The 24675-nt window shown below is 38.5% G+C and overlaps 1 protein-coding gene across 13 annotated transcripts in view; it reads right to left on the reverse strand.

Annotated features, from left to right (window-relative positions):
• The window catches only part of PTPRK (protein tyrosine phosphatase receptor type K), a 381627-nt gene that overhangs the window by 179804 nt on the left and 177148 nt on the right, over positions 1-24675 (reverse strand). For all 13 annotated transcript variants that reach the window (XM_077175285.1, XM_077175283.1, XM_077175281.1 and 10 more), the window contains exon 6: positions 11369-11543. In XM_077175285.1, coding sequence (XP_077031400.1) covers positions 11369-11543 — 175 coding nt within the window. The remainder of the gene's footprint in view (positions 1-11368; positions 11544-24675) is intronic.

Consider the following 24675-nt stretch of genomic DNA (forward strand, 5'->3'; position numbering starts at 1 on the left):
TATTCAAATTAACCAATTCAAGTAAATTTAGCACAATCATTATTAATAAAATTAGAATTCATTGAAAATTATCTCTGCTTTATAAGTGTTGAACTAACACTATGCAATGTCTATAACTTTCAGACCACATGGATTAGGCAGTGTGTTCAGAGAGGGGCAACCAGGCTCATGAAAGGTCAAGAAAACAAGTCTTATGAGGATCAGCTGAGGGAGCTGGGTTTGTTTAGTCTGGAGAAGAGGAAGCTCGCAGGAGACCTCATCACTCTCTACAACTCCCTGAAAGGAGTTTGCAGTGAGGTGGGGAGTGATCTTTCCTGCTGTGCCTGTAGTTAGAGGACCAGGGGAAATGGCCTTAAGGCATTAGAATAGGTGGCCTGGGAAGGAGGTGGAATCACAATCCCTGGAGGTGTTTAAAAGGTGTCTGGATCTGGCACTGGGTGATGGTTTGGGGGTTACAGTGGTAGTGCTGATTTGAGAGTTGATGGTTGGACTTGATGGTCTCAAAGGTCTCTTTCAACCTTGAAAATTCTATCATTCTGTGATTTTTTTTGTACTTACATCCTCCTTTCCTGAAGGAAAATGTAACATTAAATTGACTGTTGAGAGGCTTTTCCCTATCATCCCTACTGACCATTCTTATTAGTCTGTAAGTTTTCTAATATAAGTCAATTCTAAGCAATTTTTAATTCCTAAAAAGGTGCTCTCACTTTTCCTAACACTGTTCACTGAGTTTTGTCTCTGTTTAGTCCCCAAACCCATCAAGAGAAATTTTTTATTTTATTTAATAGTAAAGAATTCAGGAAAGTGAAAAATTTTACTTTTTACCACATACAGACATCAACTGGGATGGTGCACTCAAAGTGTTTGGCAGTAGAAGGCATGCCAAAAGGCTAAGAAAATGGACACAGAATAACTATATGAAATGTTATAGATGAGGTCCTGGAAACAAAGAAGCTTAAAAAGAAATAAAACAAAAATCACTAAAAAATTTGGGAAGAGATGAAAATTCAAATATCATCCTAATGCAACAGTGTCATCCTTCCTCATGAAGGAAGTAGGACAAGATTCTGCCATTAGCACTGTGAACATAGCTGGGGAACAGGGGAGAGAAACACATTCATTTTCCTTGTAACACTCCTTAAATGTTCTTCAAGACATGCCTGTTAGCAGCTCCATATCAATCTCAATGACAAGCTCTCTAGTAAACCAACACATCCAAATTCAACACTGCATCTCAGCAGGAAGAAATCTATCTTTCTGCATGTAGCTAAGCTTCCCTCTTCTTCAGGAGAGACAGATATGTTTCTCACTACTTTCTATATAATTCTGCAAACATTCCAGCAGTTCACACTACAGAAAAATCCTGCAATTTGAATTATTAAACAGACAAATATTTAAAACTCTTTAGGAAAGAAAAAAAATTTCTATCCAAACTACTGTGAGCAAACTTTTTGTAATCTCTTTAAAATTATCTTCAAATAACTCCCCAACCAAGATGATTAAAGGTCACTGGCAAATTGCAAAGCATATTTTTATGAGATAAATTCCATAATAATTGCAACAACTTCTCCAGCAACAATTTAGACATAGAATCAAATTATCCATTTCATTTTCATTTACACTTCATGGGCTAGATCATTTATCATGTTTCATGATAATGATCAGAGGGCACATAGAAAGTGATTTCTGGAGGTAACAAATTACCTATCGTATTAGCACAGCTTACAAGATTCTGTCAACAGGTACCACACATAAATAAGAGGTAATTAAATTCACCATGTGCAGGAGTGTTTGATATGCTGCCTGCTTTCCTAGAAGCTGGCAAAAAATCTGGGTTACTAAATTCAACATTCCAAATTAGCTGCTTAAGTACAATAGTTTAGCTCTTCAGAACACATCAGGAATCATTATGCCACTAGAACACCAACAGGTAGACAGCATGCAGTGGGTTTAAGATCTGGAGACGAATCTCTCATCATCGGGTATTATTGCTTCTTGCCACTGAATCATCCATCATGTCTCTGAGACAGCTTGGAATGATAGTGCCAGACCCTCACAGTACTGCTCCTTGAACTCTGTCTCATCCATCTTTTGCATCATTCCCCATTTGCAGAGAAGTATCATCTCCTTGCTGCAAAACTGAGTGTGAACCTGTAATGCCTTTAACCTGCAGTGCCACTCTAATAGTAATTGATTTCTTTTTATTGCAGGGACGGTGCTCACTGAGACTATGTACAGCTGCTGAGGATGAGAGATGGTCAGAATGGTACAATGCAAGCCCCTATGTCTTTAGCAGTTTGACCTGTTTTCAAGGAAATGGCTATATTTTCATTGCTAGCCATTTTATAATGTGTGTACATTTATCAATATATAAAATTGGTATAGGAATATATATGCAGTTTGTTTTCCTGCAGTTCAACTACAATTTAATAGCAAGACTCACTCAAATGCAGCTGAAAATAAATGTCAGTGAGGCTTCATTTTGTATTTTTGTTAAGTGATTCAGCATTAGAACACTGTTAGATTTTTAAATACCTACTAAAGCACACAGGTGCACCAGCATTAAAGAAGCAACTTAAATTAACTCTACATTGATCATGGTGAGACTTCACTAGCATGATGACTTGTGTACCATAAACCACCCAAGAGTAAGCATTTTAATTCAGCCTTGTCTGAATGCTGTTATAAAAGTTTAATAAATCAAAATGATCAAAATGCCCCCAGTGGCAGGTTGGGATTCAGTTTCCAATTCAAATTCCCTTTAATATATGGCTTCTCTGACATCCTACATTTTCTGCCATCTATGTTGAATTCCAAATGCACTCCTTTTCATCATTACCATGCATCTACTCATCGACACCCTTTTTAACAACTCTGCACAATACAGAGATGTCAAACCTAGAGGGGTTTTCCCCTCCCCAAAACTGGAAAATGACGGCAAGTAACAGAACTTTGTCTATACTTAAGTAAATATTTTAACCTCCATGGTAATGTCAGTGGCATTTAAACTGAGAAAGACCATCCTGAGCTGCAGTATTCAAATGAAATATTTGATTTAAATAAATGTAGAGACAGACCAGATACTGGAAGGGAAATTATCCAAGTGAAATACAGCAGTGATGTGGTGGGGCAGTCTGGAGACATCTCTAATTACAATGAGAAAAATCACTTTACTGCAAATGATCTTCATGTAACTGTGCTTGGATAAAACACAGATATAAGAAACAAAGAAATCCCTTATTTCCTCACTGAAGTCACACCTGCCAAAAGCTTTTCCCTTGCCTCTTTTTTTCCTTTGCACTGACTCCCATCAAGCCTAAAGGCCAACAAGAATCCCACTGTTTAAAGTGATTACATTTTAATTTCCCAAATGCTTTGTTTGGTGTTTGGATTAACTTAAGGAAGTTCACAATAAGGAGGCACATGAGAAAAGGGCAGAGGTATAGGAGAGCACCTAAACAGTGAGATCTCACTCCTGCAATCACTGATGCCACATCTGTGGTATCACCAGCAACACCATTTTGGATCAGGTTGAGTGAAGCTGCATCGTGTCTCAGCTTTGCTGGATTAGGCAGAGCAGGTGATACCCAGTTTATGCTGCCTGTAAGGGGGCTGCTAATACCTGGTCTGGCACGGAGGAAGAAAACCCATGAGGAATATTACCTAAATGCAGCACAAAGCCTGACAGCACAGAGCTAACTGCTCTGCAACTGTGAGCTACTCGGTCAAGATCATCCCAGGTCACCACCCACTATAGGCTCCTACTGATTTTCATTGACCCTGCAGCTGTATTTATTTTTCTGCCAAGCCATGGCAAGGTCTCCACCAGAGCTGACAAGAACAAGTAGCAGTCCACTGCCTGGCAAGCAGGGAAGGGCCCTTTTCTGGAGATTTGCTTTGAAAGCATATTCCAGCTTGAAGGTTTATGTAACATGGTCAAAGACAGCCATCAGAAAACTAGTCAGGCCTGCTACAAGTTCATTCCTGGACACAAAGTAGTGTTACACCTAATGACACACAAAATAGTGTCACACCTACTAATTAGGAATGACAGAAGAAAATCTGTACATGGGTCTAGATGTGATCAGGTGCCTAGAAATGCAATTATATTGACATATAGAAAAGCAGCCCTCAGAAAAGAGCAGAAATAGCCATGCAAACATTGATCCAGCTAATTGTCAGCATCCCTAGCCTTCCTCCTCCTCTTTTTTCTTTTTTTCTGATTTCCACCCAGAGCCTGTGAAAAGAGTATTCCCATCATGCTTCTTGTCACTGCGTAGAGAGGAGAAAAGAGAGGACTTTCACAGAAGCTATCCCATGTGCTCTCATGCAGGCAGTATGGAGCCTTGCAGAAAACACAAAAGGAACTCATGCTGCTTGGACTTGTGAATAAAAGTGCCACAAAGCATCAACATCCATCATGGATGTCAGGGAAAAACATACACCAGACAAGGAAAACTATAAATAGAAAATGGCCCTTGCATCAAGTGAATTAGGTAATCATTAATCTATTCTGCAAGCTTTTAATTGAGAAACTAAGGCAAAACACCTACGTCCAGGCTGAGAGGGTATTGCCCTTCAATTGGACAATGTCTGAACCACAGACCCCTGGGATAGAAAAATCCTAAGTCAGCAAAGGATGCTTCTACATCTACTTTTCTCTGCTACTCTGCCCCAGTCGCTGGCTATTGGGGCAGGACACAGAGCTACAGGATTTGGGTTTTTGCTCCGATCCAGACCAGTCACCTTTAAGTTTGGAGAACACGTTAAGAAGATGTGTATCAACACAGAATTTGCTAGTTTTTGCCTAATGAAAATGTTAATTTAGCTATATCATGCAGTACAAAATTCATGTCTTATGAAGTAAAAGCCAAATATGTGCTTTACATTAAATGTTTTGGGTCTTCCTGAAGAACACATCAGAACTACAATAAAGCACCAGTTCACATTAGAAAAATTTCAAGAGCAGGCTGGAGATGAGACAGCTCAGGGAGATATTGCCAATGTGTATAAACACCTGAAGGGAGGGTGCAAAGAGGACAGAGCCAGGCACTTTTCAGTGGTGCCCAATGACAGAACAGGAGGCAATGGGCACCAAGTGGAATACAGGGAGGTCCCTCTGAACAGCAGGAAACATTTTTTCTTACTGTGGGGGTGCCTGAGAACTGACACAGGTTACCCAAGGAGGCTGCAAAATATCCATCCTTGGAGATTTTCAGAAGCCATCTGGACATGATCCTGGGCAACAGGCCCTAGGTGATTCTGCTTGAGCAGGGCGAGTTTGATGCAGATGACCTCCAGAGGTGCCTTTCGATCTCAGCCATCCTGTGATTTTCATTTCAAATGTAAACCTGTGCAGCCAAGATTGCTCAACACAGAAAGATGGAATGGAGCCTATGCCAAATACCTGGCCTTTCTGTTACCTCATGTGAATCAGTCTCTCTGGCTTCTTAGAAAAATCCTGTCAAAACTATTTTCTCCTGCTTCTCCAGCAAAAGCAGCTTTCCTACACTTCCTGAAGAAAATGAGCAACGCACCTATTAATTATATAAACCAGAGACAAATGTCTCCTGAGCAAAGGAGGTGAGCAGAGTTACTTCCACAGAAGAGTTGCCTGAGTAGAAAGTGAAGCTGCTATTCTTTCTGATATGTAGATGAATGACGAAACTGAGACTCCTATCTCGTTCAATTTATTCATTATGAGCATAAAGACTTTCTGAGGCATTTCATTCTTTTTATGTAAAGGAGGCAGGATTTGACTTGAGGGTGAAAGCCTCTCTTTACCTGCTATAAGAAACAGAGGATTGAAAAATAGGCAGATTCACATGTTAAACCTACTTAAAGAGGATAAGATCTTAATACAGTAGAGAAATTACAACCAGAGAATGCCACAAAAAGATCAAGTTAATTGGATCCTTGACTCTCTGACGAATGCTTATACCTAAATATACACTCAAAATATAATTTGCATTTTATTAGCAAGGTTTAGAGAAACTTCACAAAATAATTTCCTTCTTTCTCTAACTACTGCAAAGTAATTATGACATTATCATCTGCTCTTCTTGCAGGGATACAGCCATGAGAGAACTAGGCTACAACTAATGAGGAAACTTAAGAGTATAAAGTAATTTTGAAGATGAGCTGAGTGTCCAGAAGAGTACCAGTATTAATATCAATACTCCAGGAATGCATCTTATGAACCAAGAACAGCCACAGGGGGCTTCTGACAAAAATAAAGTATTTGCATACCTCTATTGAAGTCTGCTGATGATTCAAAAGGAAACTTAGCCAAGGTAGTGGTGAAAAGCCCACAGATTTCAATAACTTGGACTGCAAAATCTCTCTCCTCAATTTCCTCTCTGGTCTGAAATACAGTAAGTTCAGAAAAACACACACCAATGGCCCTCCTCAAGACTTGGCAAAGATACAGTCCAAAGCCATTGTCTCCTGGAGACTGAACTTCTGAACAAATTACAAAGCATCTCTAATTAACTGAACTGTCTAATATTTATGATGGTGGTAATATCACCAGAAGTGAATTTTTTTTTACAAATTTCCTATTTATCAGAGAACTTAATAATGGAGGGCAGAAATATGGGACACTTCGTAAAATTAGTATTAAAATACTTCAGTCCATTTGCAAGCAGGAAATATAAATTCAGGCTACTTGATGTATTAACTTTTTACCTGCCACCTAATGCTCTCCTTGACATATTTTAAGTCTGTTATTATGCTGAACAAATAAACCAAGTCACAAAATTGAATACACACATCTGAAGCAGGCTTCAAGATTTCACTTATTCTTCCAGACAAAACAAGCACCAGTGAAATTTGGAAAGTGCATTTCAGTCCACAGCTTTCTCAAATGGAAATATATCAAAGCTTTCTTGTAAGAGAAAAAAAAATAATGCTCCCATGAGAATTGCTTGCCAGGGGCAAGCTCCATCTTCACAGTGTTCTAGCATCACCAGGAACCAGCCAAATTACTAGCTTTCCTATATGTAATCCCTAAAGAGATTCAGACAAGAAAGGTAGAAAAATCACTGCCAGGCTTGCGTAACAGGAACTGCTTTTGATGGCAAACCAGCCCAATAAGGCTTACAAAGAGTCAAACATAATCACACATCCCACCAAAACTTGAACCTGATTACTTAGAAGAGAGACTTCTTGCAATGTCAAATCAAACACAAGAAATAATGATATCCACAAACTCATACAAACAGATCAGATGCCTAGAAACAGGTCAGCTCATCAGAACTTAGGATTTTTGGAAGAACATTCAGAAGATGGTAGAGGAAAACTGCCTTTGTCTGCTGTGACTAACTTGGATTTACCAGGTGCATGAAGACAATTCCATATTGAAACTAGAATTCAAGGCAGAGACCTCCCCTTGCTTTGAACCCAGCACAGAAGAGATGTTTTGGTTGGATGAAGAAATATTAAAAGCAAAAAAAAATCATGTAGTAAAACCCTAAAAAATTGCTGTAATTTATGGCTCAAATAAAACTTACAAACTTACTACTAGAACCAGAACTCTCCACATTGTTATTATTATTAACAAATTATACATTTGATTCATACATTTCATGGTTTTTAGCCTTTATTTTTCTACCTTATCTTTAATTCTAACAAACATTTTCTTCAAAATCATATGTGCAAGATCCACTACATAAAATAAAGTGTACCATATTTCCTGCTGATTTTGCAGCATGTAATAGCATGCTATCTAGTTTTGCACTCTGACAATGTGCAGCTACTTTGCTAACTAACCACATAAGAATGTAACATCAGCTTCATCCCCATCTCACACCCACTTTTAAGACATCATGTCAACTAAGAAGCTGATCACAGCTGCTGTGTTGGACACTACCTCTTTTCTTGATGCACAACTTTTCTGGCAAATACTGACAACTTCAGAGAAAGATTCCAGTACATTTTTAAGAGCACAGAACAATGCAGCAGTACAAGAACTGATTATGGGGCAAAGCTCTCTACCGATTGAAGATCACAGCATTTATACTGCAACTCGGGAAGGCTACACAGTTGTAAATATCAAATATACGCCTGAGCTAAGGCACAGGTGATCTCTTTGGACAGTTCTTTTGGGCACAATTGTAGGAGTCTACAATTGCACACTAAGCAGCAGAGACTTTGAGATACACTTGCTCTCAAAAGCAAGTAAGAAAGAAGTGAAAAAGAAAGAAACCATCAGTGGCTTCTTGTTCACTCCTACCTATCACAAATACTACAAATACTGTTTCTTCCTCCCAGCATCTCCTTCAAGTTCCAGTGCAGACAATCCTGAAGACTTCAAGAAATTCCCTTCCCAGAAATTGACAATTTACCAGGGAAAATATAAACAGACAATTAATCTGATGGACATATTCAGGGGGGTAAGTCAACTAACAGTAATGACAACACCAAACTTCCTGTAAAAGGAAGGGGAAAGGGAAAACTCCTTCTACACGCATCCAAGAATAATAGCAGTGCCACAGAAACCATGTAAAAAAAAATCAATACAGTGCAGCCACTGAGCTGGGAGCTGAAGACCAGCTCTATACAAAGGTGAGCCATTAAATCATTGACTGGAACTACTTTTGGTAAAACCTCATAATTTAATTACAAATCCTATCCTAGTTCAATTTTTCTTCAAAAAACTAATCAGAGTAATTGAGTTATCTCTTTCAAGGTCTTGAAACGTATACCATCCCTCCCAGGTAAGTACATTTGTAATAGAGTTTAGAACTCCACTAAAAGTAATTCTTCTGCTAAAGCTCAAAATGAAATAAAGATGTTTCAACATTATGTACATTATAGAACTAGAAACTTTCATTACTAATCAAGACTAACTTATAGCTTGCTCATCAGGAAAATATCAGATGTCTCTACACCTACATTATGGTATCACACGTGTGTATAGACATGAGATATATCCCAAGATATATCCATATCTTGGCCAGGAATGCAAACACCAAGGTTTTGAGTTACTGTGCAACAACTCCTGTTCCTCATCCCTCACTCTCTAATAAACAGTGTTGTCAATAAAATTTGGCTTCTACAAACCAAAGACCCTATCGTTACTCAGAATTATCTGGAAGCAATACTAAAGCCATGACAAAGTAAATTGTGTTTTGTCGTTTTTTTCCCCTCCTCTGGCTGTGAGAACACACAGATCAATACTCTTCAGTATAAGAATTCTGCAGTGAAATTTTCATTTGTTACAAACAGCAACAAAAAGGCCCCAAGCATGCCCTGTCACTTCCAGTTTAGAAGGAAACGCACTAATAAACTCTTCCCCCTGGGTCATCTTTGACAACGGGCAATACTATGCCAGCTCTTATTAAAGGCAATTCATATCAGTGGCCCAAAAATTTCCTCTAAAATTATCATCTTTTGTATCCATGTAGCAGGATGTCAGCTTTAAAGTGCCACTGAGATATAGGACCTGTCATTATGGTTAATTTTCAGCAGAGTTTTAACACCAGAGTAGCTGATCCCTAAGGGTATGGGTATGCTTTTTTGGCTAACAAGATTTATTTAGCGGTTATCCAGACAAACAAGAAAATATATTACTGTATATTGCTTTTCAAATACATCAGCAAACAATAAATCCAACTATAAAACATATATCTTTGTTCTCTACCATGATGTCAAATAGATGAAAATGGTTTTGGAAGGTTTATCTTTTAGGGCATTTTTTAATATTTTTTATTTATATAGGTATATATGTGTGTGTATATGTATATTTAAAAAAGAAAAAAGATTCTTGGACTTTCAATAAAAAGCACACAAAAAGTAAAGTCAACCTTAAAATAAAAAAACCTCTATAGCTGCTATATAAATATATATAGCTAAATATCAAATTTATTATTTGAGCCATAAATATGGTGTTATCTATGAAATTACCTAAGTTTTTCAGCAGGACAATATGAGGCATTTTAAAAGATGGTACTATGAAATTTAATATTCTTGTTGATTCTTTATTTATTTGAGACAAAAAGTATTCTTAATACCATTTTACTGTGTTTTTATACTAGAAAAAAAATAGAAAACTTAATTTATTGGATAAATAAATTGATTAGCCCAGAATTTCTAACAACAATAGTCTGTTTTCATGCCTCAACAGGACTTATTTCAATTTATTAGGATGAAGACCATCTTTCAGTTTCCTAGACAAAAGGTGCATCTAACAGAATAAAAAGAAGCTCTTAACATGTTGTCTAAATCTCTGTATAGTCAGCAAGGCCCATTTTTATTGATGTTTTATAGCAGCCATAAAACCTGGTTGACCTCAATCAACCAGCCTCCCAGGGAAAATACCTCTGCCAGCAAATACCAGATAAAAAATAGGTCAAGGCATTTCCCACACAGCTTTAATTTCTACAAACTGAGGACAAACTTGCTTGCCCTGTCCCCATTCCAGATGCAGTGTCTGACTACAGTTGCCAAACTGAGCAAATATCCCACTGCTTCACCAATGAACCAAGCAAGAGCCCACCGTGTGTTGGACCTCTGCACCCACCTGGCCAAAACAGCCCCTCCACCAGGCAGCAGCCCCACAAACAGATTTTGTACACCTCTTCTTTTTTCCCAGTTAAAAAAACTGTAAACTTCATCACAACCAAGAATGAAAAATGAAGTTTTGGAGGTGACATAGTTAGGTAAAAGGCAGTTCAATAGCTTATTCCAGGCCATAGAATGCACAATTTTTGAAGTGAAAACTGAACTTCTATGTTCAACCACACCCTTTGCCAGTAAAGATTACATGTTTCCAGAGCAAAAGATGGAAAAAAGAAAAATCTCCAACGTGATGACACCACAAATGAGTTATGGTTGCACACCAGCTGGCTTTTGAATTAATTTCAACCAAAAAAGTATTTCAAGGGGGAAAAGCAAGTTTTCTTTTCTTTCCATTTACTTCTGTATTGGAAATCATCACAAAACAACTCTACAATGCTCCCAGTAGTCCTCGGGTAGGTGAAAGTTTACAACTCTTTTAATCTACCTGTCTCCCAGGTAACAGACCAATGTATTATTTGCTCTACTACCAGCATGCTCAAGGCAACAGATTTTAAAAGGGAATGGCAACTATGTATAGGTGGAAGCTGATTCGCACCTTAAGTTCAACAAATAGGACTCACACACATTCCACACACTGTGGGATCAGGGTTTCACACAGGTGCATTCCATGGAAAGCAATTTTAAGAAGCTTTGCAAACCAGTCTTTCAACTTATGTGAGTTTCACAGGGATATCTTTGTGTGATTGTTTCAGATCAAAGCATATGTAGACTAAATAAAAAGTGTAAGCAGAAAGCACTGGTATTAAAAGCATTTAACTGGATAAAATGAAAATAAATAAAACTTTACCTCGAACAATAAGTTGAGCAAAGTTTGAGACTCCAGAACCTCTCTCTGACTGCGTTACACAGCGGTATAAATCCTGGTCGGTTTTTGTCACCTCTTGTAACTTAAAGGTAGCTGCAAATCTTCTGTGATTGATATTTTTAGTCTGAGCAACTGGAATATCTTCCCCATTTCTTCTCTGAAAATAAGAGTAACCAAGTCAGAGTTAACTCAAAAGATATAAAAGACTTTTATCATTATCATCATACAAAGAAGACACAAAAAACAAAACCTCAACCCAAATGCACTCAGACCATGCTACCATGCATTTCCATGGTAGAAGAGCTCAGAACTGAGGTCCCATCAAGAAACAAACAGTACTCAGTATCATTTCAAAATCAAGTTAGCAGTGAAAAGTACCATGACGATTTTGCACTGGCACAAAAACAGGACCAGCTCAACTGCAACTTTCTTATAGCTGGAATCATCCTAGGACAGCCCAGCAGCAGCAGTTGTACTCCTAAGAAAATTCATTCAACTTTAAGAAGATTTACAACACATACTCTGGGTGTATTGTAAGATATATTTAAACAAACCTGGCATTGAGGGATTTCAAAGGTCTGCAACAGCTCTTTTTAAACCAACCAACCAATGTTTCCTTTTTAATGCTACCTTTTATCTGTCCAAGTTCAATACCTTCTAAAATTTTAGCTTTGTTATACTAAGCACCACCTATCCATCTAAAGCTAGCTGAAATAAAAAAGTGGAGGGCAGGAAGGCACTAAAAGAGGAAAAAACACAGATCTAATTTAAAGGAAGAAGCTTAGAGAGTTCTTAAAAAAAGCATAGCTACCACAAATCACTGAAAAATTTAATCTGTCTGGAGCTGCGGGGCCAGGTGACAGGTCAGTAAGATAGAAGCAGTTTGAGCTCTTGTGGGATCATTTTTCCTTATTACCATTCACATTAAATGCTCAATTTTGATTTCAATGGAAAAGCAGACCCTCCACCAAAAGTCAGCATTAAAAAACACCCAGAAACATGCACAAAGAGAACAAACAATGTCACTGCTCTCTCCCATGGACCAACTGTATGTTATTTCCTGACCAGGATACAGTTTCTGAGCACTCAGCATCGCTCAGTCCCTGGAAAGATGGCAGCATTTGCTTGTAACCACTCATTCTGCTCAGCACATAGCAAAGCGTGACCTCTGTGAACATTTTTAACTCTAACCAACCCCTTGAATAAGAAACTTCATTGAGATTTTAAACTCCAAGCTTTCTAACACCAAAAGCACTACTGCTGAGCCACAGAATTTAATAACCTGAAATCCTGTGGCAAAACACAAAGGGCAGAAAAAGGAGGTGATTTAATGCTGCATGTGTATATCAGGCAGCCTCATGTCACAGGCAGGACTACTTCTTAACACTTTACATCTACCCTTTGTCATCCTAGCAGGGTCTAGTCCCTTTAAACTGTTTTGTGGTAGATTAACCAGTGGTCCATTACCATTGAAACAAGCATTCAGTCTAACTATTAACATGTTTAAACAGATTAATTGTATTTATACCAAGCAGGTACATTCCAGTCACTCACATTCCAGCACAAAGACTATGCCATTATCTTTGCCAGTTGCAGGTTTATTGGTGGGATTTTCTCACTGCAGGAAGACACCATCCAGTTTCCCACACCCAGCCACCCTCTCTGCCATTTCCTCAAGTGTGAGCTCTGTCTGCAGGGCTGGGCCAGAAAGAGCCACAAGATACCAAGAGCCAAAACATTTCCAGAACAAAAAGGCACACGAGATACTTCCAAAAGGTGTTCTTATTGCTCCTCCCCTAAAACTGTCATCATCTCATAACAGCCACAAGCCTGGTTATCACAGGCATGGCCTCTGAGAGGGTGTTCCCAGGGCAAAACCAATGGATGTTGGGCTCTAGGACACCTGGACCAACAGTGGTGCCACCAAGTCACCCTGTGACAGGCACAGGCTCCATCCTCAGCTCTGGGTATCTGACTCCAATTTAGAAAAATTAAGGAAGTTTTCTGATGTCTGCAAACACTCCTACACATGAAATGCCTTATTAAACTTCAGGAATCAATGAAATTATTAAATTTCAATATCAAGCAAATGAGGGATGATGCTAAAGGCTTTATTTCAGTGATGGTTAAACAACAGTAAAATTATTTTGTGGAAGATGCACCTTCCCCTCCAGGCTTCTTTTGATAGAAAATACTAAATTTGAAAGAAGGATTTTCAAGACTTGCACTCCCCACCCTCCTCTCCACTTCAGCCCCGCCCCCATTCCCCAGTACCAACCCGAGATTGGGACTGTCAGAAATCTTATTTGTTTTTAATTTGATATTTGTTTAATATAAACCTTGTATCTAGTGCCCTGAAATAACCAAAACTCATGGTACTTTCTTCCTCTCAGGCTTGTCCTGTGCCCTGATGGCCTTGCCACATCATAGCCACCCAGCAGAAGGAAGTCAAACTCCCACTAAACACAACCTTGCCATATGATTGTCAAAAATATCAAGCAGCCAATAATAAACCAAAGGTATATCCTTACATGATAGTAGACTTGACAAGCAAACCATGTAATGCAGTCATTTTTGTTCTGCTATGAAGGGAAAATACATATTAGGGAGTTCTCTAAAATGAAGGACTCCATTTCAGTAAGTCCAGCTCTTTAAATTGGAATGCCAAGCGCTTAGTCTGCAGCAGAGAAGCACATCCAAGCTACACTATATAAAATAATTTACACTCTGAAGATCAGAACTTGCTTACTTAAGCTCATCTGCATGTTTCAAGTTGAGAAACAAAGTGAATTTGGCTTCTACTTAAAATGAAATATTAATTCACTTCCAGAGAAATTAATTAAAATAAAATTTGACAAGCTTTACAGTTCTAGAACAACACCGCAGATTTTCTTTATTTATATCAGTGACTTCCTGCCATATTATCTTACAAGGCTTGGAGTAGTTGCTCTAATTTCTCTGTATTAGAATTTGTTTCTTGGGAAACAACTGCACAACTACATTTTCAAAGTCCTTCTACATGCATAGATTATCCATTAGAATATTTCTCCATCATTAAAATGATGAAAAGTTCAAATAAAGGGAGTTCTCATCTAAAAATGAATGGTAAAGAAAAAGCCCTGCATTCATTTCAGTGAATATTCCTTACACTGGTAACCCATTAGCCAGTCAGAGTTCAGATGCACTGTCACGATCTCTTAATTAAATTCTTCTTTTTAATGTCAGAACATTACTACTGATTTTAAAGGAGAGGAAAGAAAGGCAGCAGTGCTCTCTGCTTACTAAGGGTTCCTGGTACATACTGTTTCAATTTATGTCCTGTTCACACTGAACAGATCTTGAAAATGCTGCTCAATTAAGTTTTAAAAATTCAATTTAAAATTAATGTGGAGTTATACTAATGGGTAATGGCTGTACCCTGTGTGATCCTTGGTTCCTCCAGTCTCTTGCTGTCTGATTTGATAACCCTGAATTGCTCATTTAAGAGAGGTCACCACCAGGCAGTTCTCCTCTTTTGTGAAAATAACTCTGGGCTTTACAAAGAACTACTCTCTCTAAACACTTGATTAAAAGAAATATTAGTCTGTGAAAAAACCTCCTTAATTCTGGCATTCCAGGCATTTAAAATTACAATCTTAAATAAATCGCTCTGACTTCAAGGTTATTTTTAATTTGATGGGAACATGATTTCATTAAACTTTTTTCAGGCAATGAAATTAGATCATCTATATTTTAAATAAAGTCAAGAGCAAAGCCTACGCAGCTTAAAAACAATCTTGGGTAAATTAACAATTAGTCTTAAATATCTCTCTTTTGCCTTATGAAAGAAATCAAGCATTTAGTAAATATGAAATGCAATTTTAGTGGATCTTTTAGAACCTAAGTGGAACCAAAAGAATCTAAATTGCCAAGTCTTATTTAATTGGTAGAATTTAAGTGCGTAACTTATACAATTTTAAAACTTATTAGCCTTTCTCCCTTAACTTTTCAGGTTGAAAAGTTGCTAGCTTTACTTTTTTTGGTTAAGTAGCAATGAGACACCTGTCTGCAGTGATGTTCCCTCTAAATTTTCCAGAACCCTTTTTTTAACACCAGTGATTTTTATAAGCCTGGACAGTTCAACCTTACACATCCCCGTCTTTTTCTTACTGTAAACACCTTAAAATAAGCCCACTCTGCTGCTAATAATTACAGTCAACTCTGGCTGCCTTCTCAGGCTCTCGGCTGGATGCCGGGATGCCTCCGGAGATCAGAAGATGTCAACGCTTTGGCTGCAGTGACACCCACGTTACTCTGGCAGCAGTGCCCTATCAGCTGCCCTGCACTCGCTTCCTCCTCACCTTCCCTCCTGTGCTCACTTACAAAAACCAACCTGGAATATGAAAAATCTTCCTGAGAACTCTCTCCCTCCCCATATATTATCATCACCGAATGGATCAGCTTGTGATCGGATTCGCTGCATGGCCACTGGCAGCAGAGGAGAGGGCAAGTTATGTGTGGTAAGCAGGGCACAAGTCCACAGGGTGTCTGAGCAACCCAGTCCCCAAAGCTGCCATCAGAACTTCACCAGCAGCACAAGGGCTGGAAAGATAACCCCATCAGCCCAGGGCATTAAACCTCTGCTGCCTTGAGCAAAGGGCCATTTGTAAACAACATGTTCCAAAACATTCCTGGGTTTACTCATTATGTAAAGGAAGAAATGTCTCTTTTTGATGGGGAAAAAAAAGAGAGCTGACTGTGGATAGTTTGAATGCCAGCATTAATGCCCAATCTCTGCCAGATCATATTTTCAAAAAAATTAAAATAAAAAAAAAAGAGAAGTAAAAGACACAAATAACTAGTGCTTAAATTTTATTTTATATGCACCTGTCTTTCACTTTTCCACAGACATACGTATTCTTTTAGAGCAGTTAAGATACAATTTCCAAAGGGAGGAAAATCTAAAGCCATTTCTATATTATTGTTGCTGCTGTTGCTGTTGCTATTGTTATTATTATATTTTCTTCTTTTACACAAATGTCTCAATATGTTCTTGGCATTTTGAAATTTATTAACATACTAGGAACATAATAAAGCATGACATATACTTATTGTGTGAAATTATAAATAAAATTTTAATTTTTTCCCCCACAAAAGATTTAATTACTGAACAAAGTGGGATTATTTTTCCAATTTTATTTATAAGTACAAAATTTAGACTAAGAAATAATTTTTTTTTTCAAGAAGATCATGAATTAGAAATATAGCTTAAGTAATATGCCTAAATAGTCCTATCTTTTAAGAAGAAAAGAAGGTGAGCTAACAATTTTTTTTGATTGATTATTAAGGGGAAGCATTAAATATTTTAAGTAGGAAATTAGCAGGATTTGCTTTAACTTTCTGGTCTCCTACATGCATAGCAAACCAGAATAAGATTCTACTTCCCAATGAACTGTGTATTCATTTATTAGCAAGAAAAGCTGCACAACTTTTCCCATGCAAACATACACTGAAGATCATGAACAAATGTGATAAGCCAAGCTTTATCCTGCATGCTGCACTGCAGTACAGAAAAATCCACAATTACTTAAAATGTCTTGGTACCATGCACTGCTGTTACTCAAACTTGTCCCCTTTGAAGTAGCTCAAATTTCTATTACACTGCACTGACCCTCCTACTGAAGAAATCAAGGGCTCTGATGAAATAATATAATTGAGAGCCATCTGGCCCTTTAGAGGTAGCACTTATAATTTATTTTATTATAATAAGAGCCACCCGAGGCAAACTAGCAAAATTCATAGCACCGTGTCCCTGGGCGTGCCACCACACAAACAAAAGTCACACTCACTTTCTCTGAGCATTTTAAAGCCTCTTAGTTTGAGGCTAATTGGACCCATGTTGAACATTCAAAAAAAAAAAAATTTTTTTTTTCTTTTTTTTTTTAATGGAGCTTTTCAGAAAGCTTTGGTTCTGGAATGCAGTGTTCTTGATTTAAAAAAATAACAAGCAACCAAAACCACATAACTCACAAATGTATGAATTCCTGATACAGTGATTTAAGGTCTGTCACCTTGAGCAGTGCACAGTGAGCTACAGCATTTATCCTGCAGCATAAAATAAAAAAATCTGCTTAGTTAGAAGACAATGAAGGAAAAAACTTGCGCAAAAGCCCACCACTGAGGGCCAACATACCACAAGACAGCTCCTCAAAAATTTCTCAGCAGACCATTTTACCCTTTTCTAAAAGCATCCAAGCCTACCAGCTCTTCTGTAATTCATTAAGTCCTGCAGCTATTTGAGAAAACTAGGGCCTGGGGTATAAGGGTACCTACAACACACCACACCACTGGAGGAGAAGACAACCTGAATGCAGGTGATAGCAGACAAGAGTCCCAGGAGAGAACAGCCAAGGAATTTATAACGTCTTTTTATATACATCACCTTATTTCAGGTGTCTCATGTACATGGGTGCTTCAGCCACAGGCTGACTGAGGAGTGACTACCAACTACACCCAAGGAAGGAGCAAATTTCCACGGCAGCCATTCTCCCTGTAAAGTACAAAATGGCAGGAGAGAAGGAGCCACCACTGAGGCCACAGTCAGCTGCACAGCTCCCAGCACTGGATGCTCCAACCACCATAGGACCCCAGGGAAGACCTACAGGGAGGGCAACTCCAAAGACTGCTGTGTAAACTAAATGACTGGTAGCTATTCAGACCAGAGGACTTAGCTAACTGGGGCAGAATTAAATTAAGACCAGGAGGATTACAGTATTTCATGTTGTTGAAACCTAGGATGACCGGGCATCTAGGGGAAACTGCCATATTTATCCATGAAGCTGATAAATTGAGGCAGGAGAGAGGGAGATGACACAGGGTTAAATGACATAGATAGCATTAAAGGTGAATAGAAGGGGAAGAAAATAGAGGGGGGGAAAAAAACCTTTGTGAAACAAACAAGTTATGAATACTTTAAATTTTCATGGGTTGAATATTCTGTATAACCATGTCTGAGTCAGAAGTGTGCAATACAGAATAAACTACAAGTCAAGTAATTTACAAGGAGCCTAATAGATCACTTCAAGGCAGCTTTTCATACAACTTTGGAAAAAAGGTTTGGGAAACAAGAATGTCTATCACACACCATGAACATGATGAGGTGAAAGTGAAGGTAGAATAGACAAGTCATTGCAAAAGAGCACTCTATGTCTCCCTACACTGTGTCCTCCTTTCAAAAACATATTTTCTGTAAGTAAAAGCAACCAATATGAAACAAATGAGGAAAGTGAAGTTTCTGTGCAAGCCTCAAGCACAGGGGAAAAAAAAAAGAATTTATATCCTGCTTAGCCACTGTCAGTAATCAAGATAAAGGTAAGATGATGTAGACTTGAGCAGGATTTTACTGGCTGAGGAAAGAAGGTTTGGCACAAACAGCCCAGTTTGCTGTGCAGATTAGTACTTGCTTTAGGCAGATGATGCTGATAATCCAAAAAAGTCTTCTGTCTCCCCAGAGGCTCACCCACTGCCACCCAGGGAGAAGAGCAAAACCAGAGCCATAGGCCCTCTCTCTTCCTGCAGCCTCCACACAGCATCATAGCTCCCACTCCTCCTTAGGGCAGCAGGCCTGACTGACTTATTTCAGTTCAAAACCAAAAAGCATCAAATTTGACAGTTGACCAAAACCAAAAAGGGGATCAAAACTCTCCATCACAGTTCCACGGCTGAAACCCTGCGGATGCTAGCAAGGCATCTTCTCTGAACTCTCTCTAGGCAGCACTGAACAAAAAAGCAAAATAACAAAGCTTTTCTAACATTCAGAGTATACGCAGCCCTCCTTAGCTTTCAGGGATCATAAAATTTGTGCAAACCAACAAAAAATAATCATTCTTCCCATGAACACGGTGAATAGGCATGTGCACTGTAACAGCAAATGTTTTATCATCAAACTAAAGAAAGGGTATCTTAACCAGTTAATTAACTGTATCAAAATGCAATGGTATCTCAAAAGGCAAAGTTACATTAGAAAACTCACAGAAAGCAACATGCGAACAATGTAAAACAAAGTTAAATTGGACGTGACTCTCCTATTAGAAATGCATTTTTTCTGAGACCAAAAGCAAGCCTCCTAGCATTCACTGTTAGCTTAGCTAAATGGTTTACCCCAAAGACCCACAGCCCACACCTCAACCCTCCTTCTGAATACTAATCCATGTCTTCACCTGGGAACAGCAGGAGGAAAAGACTTCTGTTGCACAACTTTTCTCCTTTGAGGGGAAATAACCCTTCCAGAAAGCAAAACAAAATAGTTAATGTTTTGTCCCTCATTCCTTTGCCAGAGGCATGAATTCTTATACAGCCTTTCTAATCTAAATTCCTGGAATATTATGTTGATCGTGCACAATGCATCATCACAGGATACCATCTGCATGTGCCCAGTCCAAAGACTTGTTAAAGAGCGCATATATGCACTACCTAGCAAGAAAAATGAATGCTAAATATCACATCCTATTCTGTGCCAATCAGCACCAAAACCCAAGATGATGGTGAACAGGGCATTGGGGATTATGGCAGTTTCCTCTACAAAAGGAGTGGGATGCAGCCAGTTGTTTGAGCCTGAACAGACGCTCGCGCATCCTCCAGTAACAGTTGGTACCGCTGGGAGGTCAGCCCGACTCCATTGTTTTTGCAGCAATTTGCATTTTATTTTCCATAATGCTGTTTAATTTCACTTTTTCAATTATTACTCTCAGGCAATTGCTTTAATTATCTGTTATTCCACGAGGAAAGACACTTTCCTCTGGCAGAGACAGGGGCTGCATCAGACCGTATTAACGCTGACGAGTCTCTCCACAGGCGAGCGCGGGGCTGCGGCGCCAGCCTTGGCAGCGCGCGTGGAGGGCGGTTAGCCAGCACCCACAGCTATTGCTGACAGATTGGCCCGCTCGCCACCGCTCAGATGGCAAATCTGCCCAGGATTACAAGGCGCATATTAAACCTTTAAATGCATGCAGCCGGCACCCCTTTGAATTTCAGATTCGCCAAGGCAAATGGTATCACCGCAGAGCGTGGCAAAGCGCATCTGACTGCAAAGCCAGAACAAGCCGCTTTCCCTAATCCAATGCTGTGTTAATGCAAAGCTCAGCAATGATGGATGGACTCATTAGTGCCGCAGTTATCGCCATCTGAACCAGGTGCCAAGACATATGGTTTAACAGATGTTCCAGCAAAAAGCTCTGTACGCTGCGCTGTACGAGTGTCCAGCTGAACCGGACATCGATAAGACACTGAAAATCGTATTGGGCTTCTGGGAGCCACAATGGTTCCCAGCTCAGGAAGCTGTTAAACACAGCCCGATTATGCAAAAAACCCTATTGCTCTGATATCCCAATTAGATCGACAAAACAAATGCTGGACACAACATACACTGCTTTCTGGAGTCTTGGTGTACCCAAATGTTATTTAATCTACCCAGTCAATTCTATTTCTCTACTGTCTTTGCAAAGAAATTAAGTTTTCTTCATATAGAAATCGTTACATTAAATAAGTAACCAGAGCCCCCATCCCGCTCTTGCATTTCCATGTTTAGAATGCCCTGTGTGCAGTATTCTTTCAAAAATTTAATACGTAACACATATCCATTCTGAGCATAGGATTACCATGCAGAAGTGACTTGTTTGCAAGCTTATTTACTGACGCAACTCCTCTGGAATGCATGACATTTCACAGGGAAATAAATAGATTAAAACAGGGATCCTTCTTACAGTAATTTAGCAAATCAATGTGCACAAAGCAGCAAGGTGCATCAAATACTAATAAAAGAAAAACTCCTTATTCTTAAAGCATCTTTTCAAAGAAAGAAAATTCATAGGCTTTAGAAAGAAAGAAAATCAGCAGTAAGTGGGCAAGAACCAGTTTATTGTTATATCCATTTATACACACTATATTCATTTCTTTTAGACTACACACACACTTATGGTCACCACCTACAGGAAAGCATCTTTCAGCAAGAAATTCTGCTAATTCCTAAAGCTTAGAAATCAGAGCATACCAAAGCATAGCAGGTGGAAAACCTAGGTTACCACCTTGGGTTTAGAAACTCCTGTCACACAACTCATCTGCTTCAGTGTGGGCAGTAAGACCAAACTACAGCTGTTGGCGTGTGATATATTACAGTGGAAATTTCAAGAGAAGTTGGAAAAAACTGAAACAAAAGCCCCCCAGCATTACATTCTGAAGGGAATGACAAGTAAAAAAGCTACTAAGCCCTGTGAATGACTGAATGTACTTCAGAAACAACATCAATGTTGTTTAACATTTAAACAAAAACTGAGGACATCGAAAACCTTTCAGAATTTGCTAATAATTGCAGGTCATAAAGAGACTCCTTCAGCACATAACTGTAAAAGATTTGATAGCAGATCAAGTTGAAAAGGTGAAGAACAAAAGAATCTGAGCTGCATTTCTATCCTGCTCCCACACCTACTATTCACACTGTCACAAAGGTGTGTTTCACATCAACTTGTTCAACCAGTTAAATCTCTTTATCTGTGCAAATATTTATTCTGTATTAATGCAGCCTCAACTTTTGAAAACTTCTGTTATCTTTACTGTTTATCTTTCAATGACAGAGCTTTGACTGTCCCAAACATTGGTCCACTGAGGCTACAAAATACAGAGGTGGCAGGAAAGGGATATCAAAGGGGATAAGAGACCAGATACAATCCAAAACCAAACAAACAAGAGCAGAATCTGCAGCCATGAAAGTCAGGAGAAGTTCAATTCAGTGTTAATCCCTATTTGTCTGAAATATTTACAGACATACATTTATAGAAAATGATGTGTTGATGAAAATACTGTCATTACAGCAATAAACACACAGGAAACCGTGTATTGAAATGCTGTGCCTATTTTTGTCCATTTTTATTTTTAGACACATAAAGCTATGTGCACTTAATTATATGTATACTGGGAAAAACATAAGCATGGAAATGTTCTTGCAGATAGAACATCTAGAATATGATCAGGGCTGAGTAACTAAAAGAAAATTGAAGTTTACATAGGTATACAAGGAGACACGCTACCATAATCCCCACTTTTATGTCATGGGGTTACAGTCTTTTCCTCTTCCCTGCTTCTAATCAAACATCCCAATCTTTTTCTACCTGCTGGCATTATTTATATGGGTAACTTAGGCGTGAATCAAGCTGGGCAAAAAGACACACACAAAAAAAAAACCAAAAAACAAAAAACCAAGTAAACAAATAAATAAAACAAAAACAAAACCAGAAAAAAACACGAACAAATCAAAACCCAACAAAAAGATCCACAACCCCCCTCCCCCCAACAACAAAAATCCAATTGGAGTCAAAATCTTTTTCAGTCAGATCACTTTCCTGAATTGACTTATTGGAGAGCTGCAAAAGCTCCAGATCAGTGCAGAGAGGGATCAAGAGGGTGAAGCTGATCCCAGAGCAGCTCAGACCAAGCCCTGCCAAAGCAGCCATGGGACTTCAGGACTTTGAACACAGAGATGGGTGGCTGCTATTTTTTTTTTTTAATGTGCTGCTGAACTTTAATTCTTCTCAAAACAGAAGACTGCAAGAGCCAGAGAACACCGGTAGGGTCTTCAACAAAATCTCTGCCTGCACATATTTACTACTTCAATGCAAGCATATGAAATCTTAGATCTCCTCAGATGCAAAAAAAGCCTTATGTCCTAGATTGCTCCTCAAACTTTTCCTTATGAAAGAATGCATTTTAATAGCAAATTCTTTGTTGTTTTTTTCTTTTTTTTCTTCCTCCTCAAGGAAATAGTTTTTTCTTTTTCAATAAGGACATAACCAAAAGCTATTTTCTCTAAAACTATGTGCTTGGCAAGTGTCTTCTTCCCCACCATCATCCACTTTAGTTTTCATTTTTGCACTTTGTTTTTTTTATAATGGCCTTATTTTTTTGAGAAAAATACATTCCTGGAATGCTTCAGCTCAAGGCTCTCAAAAGCAATTATTTAGGCATTTGATTTGATCTGCCAGTTCTTCCTTTCAGGCTATTCGGGCTTTATGAATCTTGAGTTTGGTCAAAGGTTAAAGCGAACCTTTCCCAAATTACACTCCAGTGTTTCATGAGGCCAAACATATCCATGCCAGTTTTTAAGGATAAGGAGTAAATCCACTATTAGCTATGTACAATAGTAACTTTGAGTGCAATCTAAAGTATCCATATAGGGAAGGTTGCCAATTCACACATATTGGGAAAGTAGGATTGCTGAGGTGGAATGATGAGTGAGAAAAAGTCCCCCTTAAACTGATGAAAATTCATGACTGTTTACAAGAGAAAAAGAAAGAGAACAGAAGCTCAAGTATCAAGGTATCTTCAAGAGTATCAGGGCACTTCACAAGCCCAGGCAAGCACAGTTATAACCTCTAAAGCACTTCATCTATCACACTGTGAGAAATTATCATATCTGTGATCCATATACACACACACAAAAATAAACTACCCATGAAGCATATGGAGGGACAAAACATATGTTTTCTGAGTTGATCTGGCTGCTAGTTGGGCTTCTCCAGGGAGTGAAAGTTAGAAAGGATAATCTGTCAGAGTTATCTGCCTCCAAGGAGTCAGTGAAAGGGAAGATTTCCAGCTGGCTGTCTCTACTGGGTCTTTCTGACCCACAATCAACTGCAAGTGGCGCTTCACAGGTTTGCTGGAATGCTCCTCATGCTATTGTCTTGCCTTGGATATAGCAAAACCCAGGCCAGTTTCATTTTTTGTGCTTTGTGTGCTCTATTTGGCAAGTCTCTGAAATCAAGCTGCTTTTTCTGAATGAATGCATTACATGTTTACTCAATTTAAACAAATTACTGCTCAAAGACATGGAGTACAAATCATTCCTACTGCTGTGATACCTTTTCACTAAATGCAAGCAGTTACTGCTTGCGTTCCTTTTTAATGTTGCAGCATATTTGTCTGATAATATCATTTGCATATCAGATTTTTCAATCATCTTTTAAAAAAATCTCTTTAAAATTTCAAGCTTATCACATGCCTATATGCAACAGCTAGCCAAGGTTCATCACCTCCACTATTAAAACAGAAATTAAGCTGAAATAACTGATGGTAGTTCACTTCAAAATATATTTAGTCAAAAAAACATATTTTTAAAGTTCTGATTATAGATAATTTTAAAGTATGTTTCCCAAAATTATATAGATTTTAGTTCTGAAAATAAACAGTAATACATATTATAGGAAAATAAAGTTTTAGAGAATATATTTAGAAACCATTCTAAAGGGATGATGGTGTTTAAG

The sequence above is a fragment of the Agelaius phoeniceus genome, chromosome 3, assembly GCF_051311805.1.
Source record: "Agelaius phoeniceus isolate bAgePho1 chromosome 3, bAgePho1.hap1, whole genome shotgun sequence".
NCBI classification, from domain to species: domain Eukaryota; kingdom Metazoa; phylum Chordata; class Aves; order Passeriformes; family Icteridae; genus Agelaius; species Agelaius phoeniceus.